This window comes from Rhinopithecus roxellana, chromosome 7, assembly GCF_007565055.1.
Source record: "Rhinopithecus roxellana isolate Shanxi Qingling chromosome 7, ASM756505v1, whole genome shotgun sequence".
NCBI lineage: Eukaryota > Metazoa > Chordata > Mammalia > Primates > Cercopithecidae > Rhinopithecus > Rhinopithecus roxellana.
The window spans coordinates 98,367,912-98,385,481 of record NC_044555.1 but is presented as its reverse complement, the minus strand read 5'-3'; the positions used below and the strand labels follow the sequence as shown (position 1 = coordinate 98,385,481).

Genomic DNA, 17,570 nt, shown 5'->3' with positions numbered 1-17,570 from the left:
TTCTCTCTTTTCTTTTTTATTAGGCTAGCTAGCGGTCTATCTATTTTGTTAATTTTTTAAAAACCCAGCTCCTGGATTCATTGATTTTTTGGGGGGAGGAGGTTTGTGTGCTTATCTCCTTCAGTTCTATTCTGATCTTAGTTATTTCTTGCCTTTTGCTAGCTTTTGGATTAGTTTGCTCTTGCCTCTCTAGCTCTTTTAATTGTGATGTTAGGTTGTCAATTTGATATCTTTCTAGGTTTCTGATGTGGGTATTTAGTGCTATAAATTTCCCTCTTAACACTGCTTTAGCTGTGTCCCAGGGATTCTGGTACGTTGTCTCTTCGTTCTCTTTGATTTCAAAGAACTTCTTGATTTCTGCCTTAGTTTCATTATTTAACCAGGAGCCATTCAGGAGCAGTTTGTTCAATTTCCATGTAATTGTGTGTTTTTGAGTGAATTTCTTAATCCTGAGTTCTAATTTGATTGCACTGTGGTCTGAGAGACTGTTAGGATTTCAGTTCTTTTGCATTTGCTTAGGAGTGTTTTACTTCCAATTATGTGGTTGATTTTAGAAAAAGTGCCATGTGGTGCTGAGAAGAATGTATATTCTCTTGATTTGGGGTGGAGAGTTCTATGGATGTCTTTTAGGTCCACTTGATCCAGAGCTGAGTTCAAGTCTGGAATATCGTTTTTAATTTTCTGTCTTGTTGATATGTCTAATATTAACAGTGGGGTGTTAAAGTCTCCCATTATTATTGTGTGGGAGTCTAAGTCTCTTTGTAGGCCTCTAATAACTTGTTTTTTTAATGTGGATTCTCCTGTATTGGATATATATATATATATATATATATATATATATATATATATACACACACACACACACACACACACACACACACACACACACATATATATATATATGCTCTTCTTGTTGAATTGTTCCCTTTACAATTATGTAATGTCCTTCTTTGTCTTTTTTTGATCTTTGTTGGTTTAAAGTCTGTTTTGTCAGAGACTGGGTTTGCAACCCCTGCTTTTTTTTCTTTTTTCTTTCCATTTGCTTGGTAAATTTTCCTCCATCCCTTTATTTTGAGCCTGTATGTGTCTTTGTACGTGAGATGCATCTCCTGAATATAGCACACCAATGGGTCTTGACTCTATCCAATTTTCCAGTCTGTGTCTTTTAACTGGGATATTTAGTCCATTTAAATGTAAGGTTAGTATTGATATCTGTTAATCTGGTCCTGTCATAATGATGCTATCTGGTTATTTTGCACACTATTTGATGCCATTTCTTCATAGTGTCATTGGTTTTTACATTTTGGTGTGTTTTTGCGGTGGCTGGTACCAGTTTTTCCTTTCCATATTTAGGGCTTCTTTCAGGAGCTCTTGCAAGGCAAGCCCGGTGGTAATGAAATCCCTCTGCATTTGCTTGTCTGGAAAGGATTTTATTTCTCCTTTGCTTATGAAGCTTAGTTTGACTGGATATGAAATTCTGGGTGGAAAATTCTTTTCTTTAAGAATGTTAAATATTGACCCCCAATCTCTTCTGGCTTGTAGAGTTTCTGCTGAGAGGTCTGCCCTTAGTCTGATGGGCTTCCCTCTGTAGGTGACCTGGCCTTTCTCTCTGACTGCCCTTAACATTTTTTCCTTCTTTTTGACCTTGGTGAATCTGATGATTATGTGTCTTGGGGTTGTTCTTCTCATGGAGTATCTTAGTAGTGTTCTCTGTATTTCCTGAATTTGCATATTGGCCTGTCTTGCTAGGCTGGGGAAGTTCTCCTGGATAATACCCTGAAGTGTGGTTTTTGGCTTGTTTCCATTCTCTCTGTCTCCTTTATGTACTGCAATCAATAGTAGATTCAGTCTTTTTGCAAAGTCCCATATTTCTTGGAGGGTTTGTTCATTCCTTTTCATTCTTTTTTCTCTAGTCTTTTCTGCATGCCTTATTTCAGTACGATGGTCTTCCAACTCTGATATCCTTTCTTCTACTTGGTCAAGTTGGCTATTAATACTTGTGTATGCTCCATGAAGTTCTCGTGCTGTATTTTCCAGCTCCATCAGGTCATTTGTATCTCTCTCTAAGGTGGTTATTCTAGTTAGCAGCTCCTCTAACCTTTAATCAAAGTTCTTAGCTTCTTTGCATTGGGTTAGAACATACTCCTTTAGCTCAGCGTAGTTTTTTTTATTACCCATCTTCCGAAGCCTGCTTCTGTCAATTTGTCCATCTCATCCTCCTTCCAATTCTGTGCCCTTGCAGAGACATTGAGATCATTTGGAGGAGAAGAGGTACTCTGGGCTTTTGGGTTTTCAGCATTTTTTCATTGATTCTTTCTCATCTTCATGAGTTTGTCTAGTTTCAATCTTTGAGGCTGCTGACCTTTGCATGGGGTTTTTGTGGGGGCTCTTTGGTTGTTGTTGATGCTGTTGTTGTTGCTTTCTGTTTGTTTGTTTTTCTTTCAATGCTCAGGTCCCTCTTATGTAGGGTGGCTGTGGTTTGCTGGGGGTTCACTTCAGGCCCTATTCATCTAGTTCACTCCATGCCTAGAGATGTCACTCAAGGAGGCTGGAGAAACAGCAAAGATGGGTGCTCTTCCTTCTTCTGGTATGTCTGACCTCAAAGGGCACCAACCTAATGCCAGTAGGATCACTCCTGTATGGGTTTGTCTGACAACCCCTGTTGAAGGGTCTCATCCAGTCAGGTGGCACAGGGAACAGGACCCATTTAATGATGCACTTTGTCCCTTGGTGGAGGGGCTGTGCCTCATTGTGGGGAAACCCACTCATCTGGGCTGCCCTGATTCCTCAGAACTACCAGGAAGAAAGACTAAGTCTGCTGGTCTACAGAGACTGCAGCCACCCCTACCCCTACGGGTTCAGGCCCACGGAGATCAGAGATCTGCCCCTGAGCCTCTGGCTAGAGTTAATAGAGTTCCTGCAGGGAAGCCCCACCCAGTGAGGAAGTATGAGTCCGGGTCAGGCCTGAAGAGGCACTCTGGCCACAGTCTGCCACAGGCAGTGTGCTGGGCTGTTGGGGACACGTCTTGAGACCAAGCAGTACAGCTCCCTGGCTCCAGCAGGGGAAAAGTGTGGCCTGGAGCTATAGAGATGGATGCTGTCCTTCCCCCACCCAGGGAGCTAAAATGTTTGGATTTTACTCTATCTGTGATGGGTAGACTTTCAAGAGTTTTAAACAGAAGAGTGATATTCCTGATTAAAATAGTAAAATACTACTCTGACTCCTTTATGCAAAACAGAATAGGTATTTGTAGGGCATGGGGAGGGTATGCTGCCTAGAGAACAGTTGTGAGACTATATGGTAGTATATTTTGGACTAGTACTGTGACCAGGGAGAGGGAGAAAAGTGGTTCCTAATGTAAAATGACTCTCAGGTTTCTGGTTTGGGTAACTGTGTGAATTGTGCCTTTTCTTTAAGATAAGGAAGGCTGAAGGGAGGTAAAATACGGAGGAGAGAAATAAGAATTTAGTCTTGAGCATATTAAACGTGGGATGCCTATCAGACAAGCAAGTGGAGATATTGAACAGGCAGTTGGATGGATATGCATGTCTAGAGTACAGGGGTAAGAAGGACCTGGAGATATCAATGTGTGAGTATTCAGTATATATATGGCATGTATCTTAGTTAATTTTCTGTTGCTTATAACAGAATACCTGAAGCTGGGTAATTTATAAAGAAACATAATTTATTTCTTACAGTCCTGGAGGCTGCGAAGTTCAAGGTCAAGGGGCCAAATCTGGTGAGGGTCTTCTTGCTGGTAGGGACTTTCTGTAGAGTTCCAAGGTGGCATAGGGCATCACATGGCAAGGGGACTGAACATGCTAGCTCAGGTCTCACTTTCTCTTCTTATAAAGCCACCAGTTCTCTTCCCATGATAACTCATTAATCCATTAACCCATTAATCCAGAGCCCTCATGACCCAATCACCTCTTAAAAACCCCACCTTTCAATAATGCCACACTGGGGAGTAAGTTTCAACATGAGTTTTGGAAGGCACAAACATTGAAACCATAGCAGTGTGTAAAGAATTAGAACTGGATATGATCACCTAGTAAAAATATGTAAATAAAAAATAAAAGAGATGTAAGACCTGAGCACTGGGGCTTTCAAATACTGGAAGTCTAAAAAAGGAAAAGAATCTAGCAAAGGATATTGAAGCAGAAAGAAATTCAGAAGACTGTGATCTCACAGAAGCAAAGAAGGAAAAGTATTTAGGGAAAAGAACTCAATCAACTTATATCCAGTGTTGCTGATGGGTTGAGTAAGATGAGGCCAGAGAAGGACCATTGGATTTGACAACATGGAAGCCATTGTTGGCCTTGATAAGAGCAGCCTTGGTGGAGCAATGAGAATGGAAGCCTGATTGGATTGAGTTGAGAGGAGAATTACAGGTATGAAATAGAACATAAAATACCATAAATGTGGAAGTGTTTCAAAAACAGTAAAAATACCATACAAGGGCAAGTGCCATTGTTATTATTTCAGCACAGATTTTAGGGAAGTTCAGGGCATTGAATAAAGAGATCTGTGCCAAAAAAAAAAAAAAAAAAAAAAAAAGAAAAGAAAGAAAAAGGCACTGTAGAACCAAGGAGCTTGTTGCACAGGCAAAAATGTTGTCATAAAAAACCCACAAGAAAGGCTTCAAGATAACCCCAGAAGCATGAGTTTGATTAAAAAAAAAAAAAAAAAAGTCAGGGTTGTTTCAGAAAGGTTGCTGCAGCTCACCAAGCCAACCCTGTGTCAACCTCTGACTGGAGCTAGTCCAGGGCTGGTAGGTGGGAAATGTTCCAAAATACGAGTAGCAGTAACATTTAGAAAAAGCCTCATCTGTTATGTTTACTGATATTTTATTAACTCATTTTGCAAAACTTCCCTGCCGTTCTTGATAGGCAAGGCACACTGTTGGCAAGACAGAAAAATCAGTGTGGTTTGTGTTCCTTGCCACAGTGTTTCCCTCTTCTTTACCGCTCCGGCCACTCCTCCTCATAGACACTCTCTGCCCTTCTCTTCACCCTGAATTCCACCAATAGACAACTCTATGGTTTGCCTGTGCAGAAGGTGGGCAGGTGAGTCTAGGCAATTGTGCTGTGCACAGCTTTGGAAGATTAGAATGCCTTACTGTAGTCAACAGGATGCAACTCTTTTCTTTCTAAGTTTGTTAAGAAAAAGGTACCTACCTTTGTTTTGCAATCACTTCTGCCTCCATCAACCTATATTCCACTCATACTTCAAGACTCAGTTTTTCTCTGTGAAGCCTTCCCCAGTTCATAATTATAATTGTTCTCTTTGTTTTCTGTGCTTCCCTTGGTCTTTGCATCTTTATAATAGTGCTAACAACAGCCTGCCTTGTATTCCAATTATTTGTGTAATCCTGACTTGCTTATTATGTTGTCAACTCTTTGAAGACAGGGCCCTTTATTATACATTTTTGTATCTCTTACAGAGTTCCTTTGCCCTAGTAAGTGCTTAATGTATCAATATTAGTAAAATTTAACTTTTAATGAAAATAGTTTACAAGTTAAAAGTGAGCATCATAGATAATGTGAGCAAGACCTTACTTCTTGAGAAAACATTTCTTTCTGAATAGTTAGGTAAAGGAAATTTAGAATCTGCTAGCATCAGGCATGTTCAAAAAGGAACTGCCAGCATCTGTAATATGTGGATGGAGAATCTAATCAAGCTTAAATCAAGTCACACAGTGAAGTTTCTATTTGCAGCTAATAGACTCAAACTGCTCCGACACAGTGATCTGTTGTCTCCATTTCCCCATGCGTACTTTCAAGCCACTGGACTATCCATATAATCTATTGTTCACACTAATGCACAACCAAGCTGGCTTCCCTTCCCCCAACACCTGCTGTTTTTTTTTTTTAAGGAAGAGCATTGAGTTAATTGTTCCATGTTAATGTGAGTTGATTTTACTGATTTTGTGCTGGAAGTTGATTAATTATAAAGGTAGGTATCATGCCTTTGTGTTCTCTTCCCTAACTTAAAAATCCAAGTATGATTCATACTGAAGCTGATGTCAGCAAGACTTTTGATCTCCGAGGATGCTGTAATGCTGTAAGTGATATTATGATGATTATTATATTTACTATTTCTGTTGCCCCCTTGTAATGGAAATTATATCTCAAAAAACTAATTTGGAAAATCATACGTCTATAATGTTAGCTAAGGTGGACTTTGTATCACATAACCTCCATGGAATTTTAAAAAGCAGGTGTTAAGTGAGTGTGAGTTTCATCTGAGAATTATTTCTTATATTCCATTCTTCTCCTCCTCCTCCTCCTTCTTTTCCTTCTTCTTCTTTCTTTTCTTCCTCCTTCTCCTTGTCCTCCTTCTCCACCATATACTTGGTTATTAGTTACAGTAATGAATAGGAGTTTTGTTGTCCATAGATTAAAAATATACTTAAAGAAGATTTTTTTTTAATCCAGTAAGATGTTCTAATGCATAGCAGGCATTGATTAAGACAAATATTGACTTTCCTGCCTAGGCTATAGATATGCCTTTGAAGTCAGTGCTTTAGGATGATATGTTCTTTCAGGCAACTGAGTTATTTTGTCCTGAATTGAAGCAGAACGCCTGAATGCTAGTCCCAATTCTGTCATGAGCCAGCTGTATATCCTTGGGACACTTCAACTCACTGTGCTTTGAGTTCCTCTTATTTAAGATGGAGAGCATTCTATTTTCCCAACACTGTAGCAAAGATGGGGGGCTGCTGTATCTCAATAGCCAAGACATTTAGGAAAGCTGGGTATCTATCTACATGCACAAAGTACATTTGTCTGCATTTGGGAGCCAGTAAAATGTGGAATGGGATCACACAAAGACATCTGATGCTGAACAGCTGGATTGTAGCATGATTGTGTTTGAAGCCAGCAACACCATTGTTGAGTCTGTCAGAAGCATAGGGGACTTTGTTTTTCTTAGAAGCTCCCCAAAGGAGGGGTTATCCAAAGGCTTTTCCCAAAGCCTGGGTGAGGGTGGAGAGGCTTGTGGTTGGAGGAGGGTGGGTCATTATAACAGCAACCCCTGGAGGAATATGTAAGGCATTATTGTCCTACAATAGGATATCATGGCATGTGTCTGAGATGGCTGCTTTGGAGCTTTTAGATTTTCTTTTTAGGAAGCAATTTCCACAAATACCTCCAAAATGAATGCTCTGGTGACTTTGCAGGGAAGGTTGCTGTTTGAAGCATTTACTAAATTCTTTTTTACAGCTATTAGCTAGTTTCAATTTTCTTTTTTCTTTTTTTTTTCTTTTCTTTTTTTTATTATTATACTTTAAGTTCTAGGGTACATGTGCATAACGTGCAGGTTTGTTACATATGTATACTTGTGCCATGTTGGTGTGCTGCACCCATCAACTCGTCAGCACCCATCAATTCATCATTTATATCAGGTATAACTCCCAATGCAATCTCTCCCCCCTCCCCCCTCCCCATGATAGGCCCCGATGTGTGATGTTCCCCTTCCCGAGTCCAAGTGAACTCATTGTTCAGTTCCCACCTATGAGTGAGAACATGCGGTGTTTGGTTTTCTGTTCTTGTGATAGTTTGCTAAGAATGATGGTTTCCAGCTGCATCCATGTCCCTACAAAGGACGCAAACTCATCCTTTTTTATGGCTGCATAATATTCCATGGTGTATATGTGCCACATTTTCTTAATCTAGTCTGTCACAGATGGACATTTGGGTTGATTCCAAGTCTTTGCTATTGTGAATAGTGCCGCAATAAACATACGTGTGCATGTGTCTTTATAGCAGCATGATTTATAATCCTTTGGGTATATACCCAGTAGTGGGATGGCTGGGTCATATGGTACATCTAGTTCTAGATCCTTGAGGGATCACCATACTGTTTTCCATAATGGTTGAACTAGTTTACAATCCCACCAACAGTGTAAAAGTGTTGCTATTTTTCCACATCCTCTCCAGCACCTGTTGTTTCCTGACTTTTTAATGATTGCCATTCTAACTGGTGTGAGATGGTATCTCATTGTGGTTTTGATTTGCATTTCTCTGATGGCCAGTGATGATGAGCAGTTTTTCATGTGTCTGTTGGCTGTATGAATGTCTTCTTTTGAGAAATGTCTGTTCATATCCTTTGCGCACTTTTTGATGGGGTTGTTTGTTTTTTCTTGTAAATTTGTTTGAGTTCTTTGTAGATTCTGGATATTAGCCCTTTGTCAGATGAGTAGATTGCAAAAATTTTCTCCCATTCTGTAGGTTGCCTGTTCACTCTGATGGTAGTTTCTTTTGCTGTACAGAAGCTCTTTAGTTTAATTAGATCCGATTTGTCAATTTTGGCTTTTGCTGCCGTTGCTTTTGGTGTTTTAGACATGAAGTCCTTGCCCATGCCTATGTCCTGAATGGTACTACCTAGGTTTTCTTCTAGGGTTTTTATGGTATTAGGTCTAACATTTAAGTCTCTAATCCATCTTGAATTAATCTTTGTATAAGGAGTAAGGAAAGGATCCAGTTTCAGCTTTCTACTTATAGCTAGCCAATTTTCCCAGCACCATTTATTCAATAGGGAATCCTTTCCCCATTTCTTGTTTCTCTCAGGTTTGTCAAAGATCAGATGGCTGTAGATGTGTGGTATTATTTCTGAGGACTCTGTTCTGTTCCATTGGTCTATATCTCTGTTTTGGTACCAGTACCATGCTGTTTTGGTTACTGTAGCCTTGTAGTATAGTTTGAAGTCAGGTAGCGTGATGCCTCCAGCTTTGTTCTTTTGACTTAGGATTGTCTTGGCAATGTGGGCTCTTTTTTGGTTCCATATGAACTTTAAAGCCGTTTTTTCCAATTCTGTGAAGAAACTCATTGGTAGCTTGATGGGGATGGCATTGAATCTATAAATAACCTTGGGCAGTATGGCCATTTTCACGATATTCATTCTTCCTATCCATGAGCATGGTATGTTCTTCCATTTGTTAGTGTCCTCTTTTATTTCACTGAGCAGTGGTTTGTAGTTCTCCTTGAAGAGGTCCTTTACATCCCTTGTAAGTTGGATTCCTAGGTATTTTATTCTCTTTGAAGCAATTGTGAATGGAAGTTCATTCCTGATTTGGCTCTCTGTTTGTTACTGGTGTATAAGAATGCTTGTGAGTTTTGCACATTAATTTTGTATCCTGAGACTTTGCTGAAGTTGCTTATCAGCTTAAGGAGATTTTGGGCTGAGACAATGGGGTTTTCTAAATATACAATCATGTCATCTGCAAACAGGGACAATTTGACTTCTTCTTTTCCTAACTGGATAACCTTTATTTCTTTCTCTTGCCTGATTGCCCTAGCCAGAACTTCCAACACTATGTTGAATAGGAGTGGTGAGAGAGGGCATCCCTGTCTTGTGCTAGTTTTCAAAGGGAATTTTTCCTGTTTTTGCCCATTCAGTATGATATTGGCTGTGGGTTTGTCATAAATAGCTCTTATTATTTTGAGGTACGTTCCATCAATACCGAATTTATTGAGCGTTTTTAGCATGAAGGGCTGTTGAATTTTGTCAAAAGCCTTTTCTGCATCTATTGAGATAATCATGTGGTTCTTGTCTTTGGTTCTGTTTATATGCTGGATTACGTTTATTGATTTGCAAATGTGGAACCAGCCTTGCATCCCAGGGATGAAGCCCACTTGATCATGGTGGATAAGCTTTTTGATGTGCTGCTGAATCTGGTTTGCCAGTATTTTATTGAGGATTTTTGCATCGATGTTCATCAGGGATATTGGTCTAAAATTCTCTTTTTTTGTTGTGTCTCTGCCAGGCTTTGGTATCAGGATGATGTTGGCCTCATAAAATGAGTTAGGGAGGATTCCCTCTTTTTCAATTGATTGGAATAGTTTCAGAAGGAATGGTACCAGCTCCTCCTTGTACCTCTGGTAGAATTCAGCTGTGAATCCATCTGGTCCTGGACTTTTTTTGGTTGGTAGGCCATTAATTATTGCCTCAATTTCAGCGCCTGCTATTGGTCTATTCAGGGATTCAACTTCTTCCTGGTTTAGTCTTGGAAGAGTGTAAGTGTCCAGGAAATTATCCATTTCTTCTAGATTTTCTAGTTTATTTGCATAGAGGTGTTTATAGTATTCTCTGATGGTAGTTTGTATTTCTGTGGGGTTGGTGGTGATATCCCCTTGATCATTTTTTATTGCATCTATTTGATTCTTCTCTCTTTTCTTCTTTATTAGTCTTGCTAGCGGTCTGTCAATTTTTTCAAAAAACCAACTCCTGGATTCATTGATTTTTTGGAGGGTTTTTTGTGTCTCCATCTCCTTCAGTTCCGCTCTGATCTTAGTTATTTCTTGCCTTCTGCTAGTTTTTGAATGTGTTTGCTCCTGCTTCTCCAGTTCTTTTAATTGTGATGTTAGAGTGTCAATTTTAGATCTTTCCAGCTTTCTCTTGTGGGCATTTAGTGCTATAAATTTCCCTCTACACACTGCTTTAAATGTGTCCCAGAGATTCTGGTATGTTGTATCTTTGTTCTCATTGGTTTCAAAGAACATCTTTATTTCTGCCTTCATTTCGTTATGTACCCAGTAGTCATTCAGGAGCAGGTTGTTCAGTTTCCATGTAGTTGAGTGGTTTTGATTGTTTCTTAGTCCTGAGTTCTAGTTTGATTGCACTGTGGTCTGAGAGACATTTTGTTATAATTTCTCTTCTTTTACATTTGCTAAGGAGTGCTTTACTTCCAATTATGTGGTCGATTTTGGAATAAGTGTGATGTGGTGCTGAGAAGAATGTGTATTCTGTAGATTTGGGGTGGAGAGTTCTATAGATGTCTATTAAGTTGGCATGGTGCAGAGATGAGTTCAATTCCTGGATATCCTTGTTAACTTTCTGTCTCGTTGATCTGTCTAATGTTGACAGTGGAGTGTTGAAGTCTCCCATTATTATTGTATGGGAGTCTAAGTCTCTTTGTAAGTCCTAAGGACTTGCTTTATGAATCTGGGTGCTCCTGTATTGGGTGCATATATATTTAGGATAGTTAGCTCTTCCTGTTGAATTGATCCCTTTACCATTATGTAATGGCCTTCTTTGTCTCTTTTGATCTTTGATGGTTTAAAGTCTGTTTTATCAGAGACTAGGATTGCAACCCCTGCTTTTTTTTGTTCTCCATTTGCTTGGTAGATCTTCCTCCATCCCTTTATTTTGAGCCTATGTATGTCTCTGCATGTGAGATGCGTCTCCTGAATACAGCAGACTGATGGGTCTTGACTCTTTATCCAGTTTGCCAGTCTGTGTCTTTTAATTGGAGCATTTAGTCCATTAACATTTAAAGTTAATATTGTTATGTGTGAACTTGATCCTGCCATTATGATATTAACTGGTTATTTTGCTTGTTAGTTGATGCAGTTTCTTCCTAGCCTCGATGGTCTTCACATTTTGGCATGTTTTTGCAATGGCTGGTGGCAGCTGTTCCTTTCCATGTTTTTTTGTTTGTTTGTTTTTGTTTTTGAGGTGGAGTCTTGCTCTGTCGCCGAGACTGGAGCGCAGTGGCCGGATCTCAGCTCACTGTAAGCTCCGCCTCCCGGGTTTACGCCATTCCCCTGCCTCAGCCTCCTGAGTAGCTGGGACTACAGGCGCCCGCCACCTCGCCCGGCTAGTTTTTGTATTTTTAGTAGAGATGGGGTTTCACTGTGTCAGCCAAGATGTTCTCGATCTCCTGACCTCATGATCCACCCGTCTCGGCCTCCCAAAGTGCTGGGATTACAGGCTTGAGCCACCGCGCCCGGCCGTTCCTTTCCATGTTTAGGGCTTCCTTCAGGGTCTCTTGTAAGGCAGGCCTGGTGGTGACAAAATCTCTAAGCATTTGCTTATCTGTAAAGGATTTTATTTCTCCTTCACTGATGAAACTTAGTTTGGCTGGATATGAAATTCTGGGTTTAAAATTCTTTTCTTTAAGAATGTTGAATATTGGCCCCCACTCTCTTCTGGCTTGTAGAGTTTCTGCCGAGAGGTCTGCTGTTAGTCTGATGGGCTTCCCTTTGTGTGTAACCCGACCTTTCTCTCTGGCTGCCCTTAAGATTTTTTCCTTCATTTCAACTTTGGTGAATCTGGCAATTATGTGTCTTGGAGTTGCTCTTCTCGAGGAGTATCTTTGTGTTGTTCTCTGTATTTCCTGAATTTGAATGTTGGCCTGCCCTACTAGGTTGGGGAAGTTCTCCTGGATGATATCCTGAAGAGTGTTTTCCAACTTGGTTCCATTTTCCCCCTCACTTTCAGGCACCCCAATCAGACATAGATTTGGTCTTTTTACATAATCCCATACTTCTTGCAGGCTTTGTTCATTTCTTTTTCTTCTTTTTTCTTTTGGTTTCTCTTCTCGCTTCATTTCATTCATTTGATCCTCAATCGCTGATACTCTTTCTTCCAGTTGATCGAGTCGGGTACTGAAGCTTGTGGATTTGTCACGTATTTCTCGTGTCATGGTTTTCATCTCTGTCATTTCATTTATGACCTTCTCTGCATTAATTATTCTAGCTATCAATTCTTCCACTCTTTTTTCAAGATTTTTAGTTTCTTTGCGCTGGGTACGTAATTCCTCCTTTAGCTCTGAGAAGTTTGATGGACTGAAGCCTTCTTCTCTCATCTCGTCAAAGTCATTCTCTGACCAGCTTTGATCCGTTGCTGGCGATGAGCTGCGCTCCTTTGCAGGGGGAGATGCGCTCTTATTTTTTGAATTTCCAGCTTTTCTGCCCTGCTTCTTCCCCATCTTTGTGGTTTTATCTGCCTCTGGTCTTTGATGATGGTGACGTACTGATGGGGTTTTGGTATAGGTGTTCTTCCTGTTTGATAGTTTTCCTTCTGACAGTCAGGACCCTCAGCTGTAGGTCTGTTGGAGATTGCTTGAGGTCCACTCCAGACCCTGTTTGCCTAGGTATCAGCTGCAGAGGTTGCAGAAGATAGAATATTGCTGAACAGTGAGTGTACCTGTCTGACTCTTACTTTGGAAGCTTCCTCTCAGGGGTGTACTCCACCCTGTGAGGTGTGGGGTGTCAGACTGCCCCTAGTTGGGGATGTCTCCCAGTTAGGCTACTCAGGGGTCAGGGACCCACTTGAGCAGGCAGTCTGTCCCTTCTCAGATCTCAACCTCCGTGTTGGGCGATCCACTGCTCTCTTCAAAGCTGTCAGACAGAGTTGTTCGCATCTGCACAGGCCTCTTCTGCTTCCCCTATTGTTGTTTAGCTGTGCCCTGTCCCCAGAGGTGAAGTCTACAGAGACAGGCAGGTTTCCTTGAGCTGCTGTGAGCTCCACCCAGTTCGAGCTTCCCAGCGGCTTTGTTTACCTACTTAAGCCTCAGCAATGGTGTGCGCCCCTCCCCCAGCCTCCCCCAGCCTGGCTGCTGCCGTTTTGGTTGGATCGCAGACTGCTGTGCTAGCAATGAGGGAGGCTCCGTGGCCGTGGGACCCTCCCGGCCAGGTGTGGGTATAATCTCCTGGTGTGCCTGTTTGCTTAAAGTGCAGTATTGGTGTAGGAATTACCCGATTTTCCAGGTGTTGTGTGTCTCAGTTCCCCTGGCTAGGAAAAGGGATTCCCTTCCCCCTTGCGCTTCCCAGGTGAGGCAATGCCTCGCCCTGCTTCAGTTCTCGCTGGTCAGGCTGCAGCAGCTGACCAGCACCGATTGTCCGGCACTCCCCAGTGAGATGACCCCAGTACCTCAGTTGAAAATGCAGAAATCACTGGTCTTCTGTGTCACTCGCGCCGGGAGTTGGAGACTGGAGCTGTTCCTATTCGGCCATCTTGCCTAGTTTCAATTTTCTATTTCTTTTTGAACTAATTCGATTATTGAGATTTTTCTTTTCTTTTTTTTTTTTTTTTTTTTGATGGAGTCTCTCTCTGTCGCTGGGCAGGAGTGCAGTGGCGTGATCTCAGCTCACTGCAATCTCTGCTCCCAGGTTCCAGTGATTCTCCTGCCTCAGCTCCGCTGCCCCCGCCCCCCTCCGCCAGTAGCTGGGGTTACAGGCTTGCACCACCACGGATGACTAATTTTTTGTATTTTAGTAGAGACGGGGTTTCACCATGTTGGCCAGGATGATCTTGAACTCCTGACCTCGTGATCCACCTGCCTCGGCCTCCCAAAGTGCTGGGATTACAGGCGTGAGCCACTGCACCCGGCCTAGACTTTTCTTAAAAATCATCCATTTCATTTGTTTTCAAACTAATTAGCATAGTTATGTGAAGAATAGTTTCTGAATTCGCATTATTTCTACTTTCTTGTTCCTAAATTTGTTTGTGTTGCCTTTTAAAGTCTCTAAATGCTACTCTCCATTGTCTGCTGCAATTGATTTCATCTTTCTTATTCCTACTTTTCTGTCTTTGTATATCCTTACAAAGCTGCTGAATGTTCCTGTATCTTACCTTCTTTGCATGCAGTTGAGGCAGAAACAGCCTTAAGTAAATTTTCACTATGTGATAAACTCTCTACAAGGAACCACAGGAAGATATATTGGAAGGTATAAATTGGGCTGTTAGATTCAGAAACCTGTGATCCAATGGGGAGAACTAAGAGAGTCCTCATGAAAATACAGGCAGGTCTTGAAACAAAGTGCTAAATCCTTGAGACCACTAACAGAGGGACACTCACGGGTGAGGTATTCCTGACTCATGACCAAAAATAAAGACAGCTAGTCAGGGTCAAAGGCAGCCTCGAATAAGAAGATATGGCAGAGATCAGCCGGGTGCGGTGGTTCACACCTGTAATCCCAGCACTTTGGGAGGCTGAGGCAGGCGGATCACGAGGTCAGGAGATCGAGACCATCCTGGCTAACACAGTGAAACCTCGTCTCTACTAAAAATACAAAAAAATTAGCCAGGTGTGGTGGGGGGCGCCTGTAGTCCCAGCTACTTGGGAGGCTGAGTCAGGAGAATGGCGTGAACCTGGGAAGCAGAGCTGGCAGTGAGCCGAGACTGCGCCATTGCACTCCAACCTGGGGGACAGAGTGAGACTCCATCTCAGCAAAAAAAGAAGAAGAAGAAGAAGAAGAAGAAGAAGAAGAAGAAGAAGAAGAAGAAGAAGAAGAAGAAGAAGAAGAAGAAGAAGAAGAAGAAGAAAAGGCAGAGATCTTCAGGGTCAAGGATGTGGTGGCAGGTAAATAGTTCAGAGATATTTGGTGTATCAGAGTTAAGAACTCTGCATTTTATTAAGCCTAGGTCCAAGATGTTGGTGAGAGGTCTGCAGCTAGGATCAAAACCATGTAGCCTCTGTCATTGGATCCACTACTAGGACAATATGCAGGATGCCTATTGAACTAACAGTGCTAACTAGTGACTAAGGTCATTTGGACATGGTAATAAATAGCTTTCACAGCACCAACAGATACTCCCATCCTAGCACTCATGACACTAAATTGAAATACTCTATTTCAATGTATCTCACCTCATCAGACTGTGAGCTCCATGAAGTCATGGCCTGAGTCTTATTCATCATTGTCTCCCCAGTGACTGATCTATATGTAAGTGCTTTGTATTGCCAAGTGGTTAAAAGGAAAGGCTTTGAAGTTAGATAGATCTGTGTTTATTTGGCTTCATTGATTTCCACCTGGAAAACTTACTTATTGTCTCTGGGTCTCAGTTTTCTCAAGTCTAAAATAATAATGACAATAAATACTGACTTCTAGGGTTTCTTGTGAGGGTAAAATGAGATGACAGATTTGGAAGTACTTACTAGAGTGCCTGTCACAGAGTAAGCATTCAATTCGTTTGTAGCTCTGATTGTCATTCTGTGATGGTGGAATGAATGGGTGAAGGACAAGTGGGTTGAAGAAAGGTGTTGACCAATTTGATGAGGTCAAGACCCAGGACTGGAAAGAGGCTTAATGAGAGTGACCCGCAGTCCTTCGAGTCGCCTTCTCTTCTCTGGGCATCTCTTGGATGATTGAAAGGCTGACACAATAGGGATAATCTTAAAGTATATCGCCTTTTGTGTAAGGCTTGCAATCATTTTGTCTGGGAAAACAGGGATTGAGTTAACCTTGGGTGGGGGATTTGTTATTAATATAAATATTTTTCTAATGTAACATATTGCTCTCTGCACCCAGCAAGCTGTTGTTAGTCTGTGAGCACAATCCCTTTGAAAAGCCATTGCTGGCAGCTTGAATGGGAAACTTAGAACAATTAGAGGTTTTGAACACTTTCAAACTAAGAGGTGGGATAAGTATGTTTTGACTCTATGGTTCCTCCAGGGGTTTCCCTGATGTGCTGTACTAATTATTAGATGTAATTAGGAAAGCCGGGAAGTGGGGAGACTGCAGGGAGCACCATACTTTCCCAGGGACCCTCATCTCTTTATGCAGAAAGGGGGTTGGGGAGACTGTCTGTCTGTTGTGGAGAAGCAGTAATGCTTAGGATGCTAGCAGGCATGAGGGTCCTGGGAACATGGCTCTACCAGTAGAAACTCAGGCCTATTGGGACCAGTTGCTCAGATGAAGCTTTAAGTTTCCCTCTTCTGGTTTCACAGGAAGAAATGGTATTCTGGGCCACTACCAGGTTCTTGGCCAGCTTTTAGCAAAAGTTCAATTTTTGTGTGTCCAAAGCAGTTAAGAAATGATGTCCTTTTAGAACTCATTCAGATGAAGCGGCACATTTCCACTTCTGGGTCAGCTACAGTCAGGCTGCAGAAGATTTTGCTCATCTGCCTTGGCCCAGTCCCTCGCCCTAGAGTTGGGCCAGGAGCTCCCTGTCTTTGAGGCTCTGAGAAAAGATGACATTTGTAGGGCCATCTGCCGGTTGACTTTTCTTCAGAAAAGGGCATTCCATTTGGACATGGTCTCAGTCTTACTCATAACTCAGTTGAAACTACCACACTTGAAACATGGATAGACAATGGTACTCAGTGTATCATCACTCACTAGGGATCATGATTCAGACTATGAGTGTGGTAGGTGTTTTAAGAAAAAGAAAACTCCTGGGAGCTGAGATGATGGCCTAGATGGGAAGCTTTTCTCCTTGTCAATGTAGTGTGAAGTTCATTGTCAGGACCATCATATACCAATCAGTGTTTCTGCTTTCTCCATAGGTAACCTGTCTCCATGATTTCTTTGGTGATGATGATGTGTTTATTGCCTGTGGTCCTGAAAAATTTCGCTATGCTCAGGATGATTTTTCTCTGGATGAAAATGGTAAGCATAACCACTGGGTTTTATTCCTCCATTGTTCTCTCCCCTTCTATCCCTTAGGATTTCCATGGGTGTATATAGGGTGGAAAACATCCATGCCTGATCCTTCAAGGGCTTATAATGTTAGTCTTTCTCCTGTATATTTGGATACATGGGTCATGACCCATGTGAGACTGAAAGACTGACTGGACGTCCCAGAGTCCCAGGCTCCAAACTCAATAAAACTCACTGTCTGCCCCAATAGTGACCATATTTCTTGAACCATATATCATGTCACATGGGATAACAGGCACAATCAGACCACAGGAAGGAATATTTTCAGTCAGAACTTGGATATTATCCATATCCTTTTTTTTTTTTCCCATTCAACATCCTCCAGCTACTTAGCTCATGATTATGGTTCCAATTTAGAGAGATTTTCCCACAGTATTCTTAGTGTCAAACCCTTTTCACAC

General features: G+C 41.6%; 1 protein-coding gene across 8 annotated transcripts in view; it reads left to right on the top strand.

Moving 5' to 3' along the window:
• DCX (doublecortin) overlaps positions 1–17,570 on the top strand; it is a 129,392-nt gene that overhangs the window by 72,872 nt on the left and 38,950 nt on the right. For all 8 annotated transcript variants that reach the window (XM_030934632.1, XM_030934634.1, XM_010383398.2 and 5 more), the window contains exon 4: positions 17,016–17,118. In XM_030934632.1, the coding sequence (XP_030790492.1) occupies positions 17,016–17,118 (103 nt within the window). The remainder of the gene's footprint in view (positions 1–17,015; positions 17,119–17,570) is intronic.